Genomic DNA, 5,000 nt, shown 5'->3' with positions numbered 1-5,000 from the left:
GAGAGAGAGAGAGGGAAAGAGAGAGAGGGAGAGAAACGGAGAGAGAGAGAGAGACCGTCTTCCCATTTATGAGGACTCACAGTCAAATGTCTGGACTAAAATAGCCCAGGAAATGATTATCCCTGCTCCTCCTGGGCCAGTAACGAGATGCTAATAGACCAATTTTTCACCTTTCTTTTTTGGTCCAGCCTAACTTGACATTTTAGTTTAATTTAAGTTAATACAGTGCAGAGCTCAGAGGTGGTCAGAGAGGGAGCGACTGACTGCTCTATGCATGCCAAGTGTTGGCCAGCACTGTGCAAACAAATCCCAAATAACTACCATAAAGGATTTAGATGTAGTAACCATAACAATAAGGCAGTGAAACCCTTGATCGGCCATTTTGTGTTTTTACATGCTCCGTAGTTGAGGATTTCTTCTAAATGTCACTTCATCCCGGATCATCATCACCGCAGGCAGTCCTGCCTTACAACCCTCAACCCTAATCCCAACCTAGATCCTCTCGACCTATAGACAACCTCCTACATAACTCAGATCTACACAGCACATCGCCTAGATAACATAATAACCTAGACCCTGGATGACCTGAGCTCAGTGGCTTTACCGCCAGCGTGCGTGTGTGTGTGTGCTCTGTGCTCGCAGTGCCCCAAGGCTCACCGTTCGGCAGGGCCAGCCTGAAGAGCAGCAAGAACGACAGCTCCTCCTACTTCCGCAGGAAAGAGAAGCGAGTCCGTTTCACTATCCGCCGTCTGGTCAAGGCCCAGAGCTTCTATTGGACGGTGCTGTGCCTGGTGGGCCTCAACACCCTGTGCGTGGCCATCGTCCATTACGACCAGCCGGAGTGGCTGACCTACGCTCTCTGTAAGCTCTCCTTGTCCCGTCCGATTCGATCCGTCGGCTCGTTCGCTCGGTCCACAGGGCCGCGCGGGTTTCTTTTTTGCACTTCTGAGTCGTTGCCTGGGAATCGATGAGTGCTGTGAGTCCCGTTTGTGATTTCTATTGATCCGTGTGTTCAGATCTGGCAGAGTTTGTGTTCTTGGGATTGTTCCTGACTGAGATGTCTATGAAGATGTATGGTCTGGGCCCCAGAACCTACTTTCACTCATCGTTCAACTGCTTTGATTTTGGGGTGAGCTGGAATGTTCTGGAAATAGCTTTCTCTCTGTTTCACAGAATTCCTGCGTCCGGTGATTCAGTGGTCCGCGTGTGTGTTTTGCAGGTGATCATCGGCAGTATTTTCGAGGTGATCTGGGCCGCGATCAAACCCGGAGCCTCCTTTGGTATCAGCGTCCTGAGAGCTCTCCGGTTGCTGAGGATCTTCAAAGTCACCAAGTGAGTCGACGCTAACGTTTGCAGGTTCCGCACCCAAAACAGCACAGCGCCAGCACTAGCATCAATGAGAGACTACACGACTAACTCATGACCAGAGTCATTTGTGTCTTCTCTCTCTTTTTCTTTTTCTTTCTTTTTCTCTCTCTTTCTCTCTCTCTCTCTCTCTCTCTCTCTCTCTCTCTATCTCTCTCTCTCTCTCTCTCTCTCTCTCTCTTTCTCTCTATCTCTCTCTCTCTCTCTCTCTCTCTCTCTCTCTCTCTCTCTGTCTCTCTGTACCCCTCTAGATACTGGAACTCCCTGAGGAACCTGGTGGTGTCCCTGCTGAACTCCATGAAGTCCATCATCAGCTTATTATTCCTGCTCTTCCTCTTCATCGTGGTGTTTGCCCTGCTAGGCATGCAGCTCTTTGGGGGACAGTGAGTCAGTCCTTTTGATTCGATTCACTTGAAGCGACTGCGTCATCCACAGGTCCAGATCGTACGTCAGCCGGACACGGACCACCGTCAGCGTTAGCATTTAGCTTGTTTGCTGCACAGCTGTTGTGTCTCTGTTTTACTGCGCCGTGCCTCCACCAGGGGCTAATTATAAAAACGCCATTGCTCCAGGGCTTCCCGTTTCCCTCCCATCTTAACCCACTGTGAATTCATCTCTCTCAGCCGTACCTATGAATTTTTTATTCCACTCAGCTACTGAGTCGGAGCTTCTATGTCAGCTATGGGCTTAATAATCCATCGGAATGGGGAGAAAAAGAAGAAAAAATGCAATGACATCTGAATGAATTAGACTTGCAAAGACTAAATTCCCCACTGAAAATGTAGTCTCGGTTCCCTTAGATCAAGAGATGAATGCAACCTGGCAGTTGTGAACATGTTCTGGAAGGCAAGGTCATTCCCACGCCGTACACAATCAGTCAGGTCATGCTCTCTGTTCCGTATTTACTGTAACAGTTCTAGGAAGCCTGGAGAGCCTTACCCTGTACCGTAACAACGCCAAATGACAGATCCTTGAACAAATTGCTTCGATAGACAGCCAATTTTAAAAAGTATTCGTTAATGAGATAACGTCCTATAAATAACCTGTACTATGTCCCGTCCTTTCCATTAGCTCTAGCATTGAGCTAGTCCTACCTGCACTCTAACCAGCCTGTGCTACTCTCGGCCCACTCATTCCAAGCTGTTCAGGAAATGCATTACAGCCAAAACCATGTGAGCCAAGATATGCCATCCAGGTATATGGACCATTAGCTGCAGTCTGGTTCGGAATTAAATCAAGATTCAGTAACGCTCCCTATGCCAGCATTAGAAAATGAACATTGTTCGATCCGTTGGAAACAGTCTAGATCCTCTTGTGGTTTGTCAGGTCTGCTTGATGCTCTGGCACAGCTCTGTAACTTTGATAAAGAAGATTTATTTAAGGTGACGGAAAAGTTAATGTTCCACTGGATTAATCCATGTCTCCCTCTCCCTACCCAAGATGGAAACATAATGAGATACTCACTAATGAACGCTCACGTATGGGGAAGGATTTTAAGCAGGCAGAGGACAGGCTTAGCCGCTGTAAATCTCATTCGGTGTGCATCTTGTTCAATGTGAGAAGATGTAATTAGGTCCCCGAAGATGCTTCTAGAACGATGCAATATGTCAGAAGAAAAAACGTCGGCATTTGCTGGGAAGCTGCGCTTTGAGATCAGTCTTAAGGTCACAGAGGTACACTGTGAAACGCTGGCCGTTCTTGTTGAGTAAGACTAGCAGTACATATTATTGCCGTAGGAACAAAAGGAGGGATTAAAACTGGACTGAGCAAAATTCCAATCACTCCCACGGATGGCATGCCAGCGAAACGCAACCCATCGAGCCGTTTTCAACCCCGTTATGTTTCCTCCCGCAGGTTTAATTTCGAGGAGGAGACGCCAACGACTAACTTTGACACGTTCCCAGCAGCTATTCTCACTGTCTTCCAGGTGAGACATCGCTGCGGGACGTCGAAACACATCCCTCAAAGCAGCCGCATTGATGACACTTTGGGGGGGGGGAGGGGGGAGGGTGTTCGTTCTCTTCAAAACACCTCACTTTGATATTTCTGTCCCCCCCCACCAGATCCTGACGGGAGAGGATTGGAATGCAGTGATGTACCATGGGATAGAGTCACAGGGGGGCGTTCGGCGTGGAATGTTCTCCTCGATCTACTTCATCGTTCTGACCCTCTTTGGAAACTGTATCCTCTCTCTCTCCTATCGAGCCCCAATCAATTAACTTTACGGCTGTCAAGCGGCACGCTATTCAGCCCTACGACGGTAAAGTCATTGATCGTCGCTTTGTAAAAATAGCTCTCTTCGTCTGAGTGTACATATCGATTGATTGTTTGGTAAGTGATTGAGAGTTTGAACTTTCCTGAGACTTTCGCAAATGACCAGACACTCTCCTCAACGTCTTCTTGGCCATTGCTGTGGATAACCTTGCCAACGCTCAGGAGCTCACTAAGGTAGAGGGATGCTGCTCTCATGCTGTACACATGGTAGGCCAGGTTGCACGTCTGGCCTCTCAGAGTCACCCCCGGTGCTGGGGGTCTCTGAACCAGGGCCATGCTGGTGATTCGTCATAAAAGTCCCATCTTAAATCAAACGATTCCTTCCCCATATTTACGATTGTCGATTCACCGTGAATATTTTCTATTAGGATATATGGCGCCCCTGTCCTTACTGGTTTTATAAGCCTGTCTTTCTGGGCTGTTATACCGTGAATGATCTTTGTCCCGTTCAGTAACTCAAGGTAATGAACTGCCCAGTTGCTCGTAGGATTTGTGGTCATTAATATATCCCCTACAATATTGAGAAGTAGCTTAAATCTTCACTGGCCCTCTCAAAGCGATGGTCTTGATCAAATCAAATCAAATCAAATTTATTTGTATAGCCCTTTTTACACGCAAGCATATTGTGTCTGGGTCTTGATTTGTGATCTGTGACACCTGTCGCTCTGATAGGCCACCACTGAGGTGTGTGTATGTGTGTGTGTATGTGTGTGTGTATGTGTGTGTGTATGTGTGTGTGTATGTGTGTGTGTGTTGTCAGGATGAGGAGGAGCAGGAAGAGGCCATCAATAAGAAGCTGGCTATGCAGAAGGCCAAGGAGGTAAAGGAGGTTAGCCCCATGTCTGCGGCCAACATCTCCATAACAGCGTAAGTCAGAAGGACACCTAGCCTCTCTCTATTTGCTTGGTCATCCTGAACACAAAAAAAGAAGTATGAACAGAAAATAAATATGTAATCCCTTTACAAAACCCCCCAATGTAACCCTCCTTTGTAGTCCTTCAATGATCCTGAGATGTTCCCTTTGTCTCTGTCTGGACTGCATGTTTACGTTATTTTAGTCCAGTCTGTCTGCACTCACTGGCTAGCCCAGCTCTCTGTGAGCCCGTATGAGTCGCAAGATGATCGTGTGATTATGAGACGGAATGACCTCCAAGGTTTCTGCTGTTTAAACCTAAAAACCTGGATGATCAAACCGATTCAACTGAACTTCCGCCCTGACACGCTCAACGTGTTACTGTTCAGGCCACCTGAGACATCCATGACCCCATACTGGGGTCTTGCGTAGTGAGGAGAGGTTCCATGAGGATGGGAAATGCCCATTTTTGTCTAAACCCAAACATTACTGTATTGTGCACCTTTAC

The 5,000-nt window shown here is 47.4% G+C and overlaps 1 protein-coding gene across 1 annotated transcript in view; it reads left to right on the top strand.

The window, feature by feature from the left end:
• The window catches only part of cacna1ba (calcium channel, voltage-dependent, N type, alpha 1B subunit, a), a 54,467-nt gene that overhangs the window by 27,548 nt on the left and 21,919 nt on the right, over nt 1–5,000 (top strand). The window contains 8 exon segments of the mRNA XM_047048753.1: nt 643–861; nt 1,017–1,129; nt 1,220–1,332; nt 1,617–1,748; nt 3,220–3,292; nt 3,429–3,546; nt 3,746–3,813; nt 4,400–4,506. Of these exon segments, the coding sequence (XP_046904709.1) occupies nt 643–861; nt 1,017–1,129; nt 1,220–1,332; nt 1,617–1,748; nt 3,220–3,292; nt 3,429–3,546; nt 3,746–3,813; nt 4,400–4,506 (943 nt within the window).

Source organism: Hypomesus transpacificus, chromosome 24 (genome assembly GCF_021917145.1).
Source record: "Hypomesus transpacificus isolate Combined female chromosome 24, fHypTra1, whole genome shotgun sequence".
In the NCBI taxonomy this organism is placed as follows: Eukaryota; Metazoa; Chordata; class Actinopteri; order Osmeriformes; family Osmeridae; genus Hypomesus; species Hypomesus transpacificus.
The sequence above is the reverse complement of the archived record's forward strand: the minus strand, read 5'-3'. Positions and strand labels throughout refer to the sequence as shown.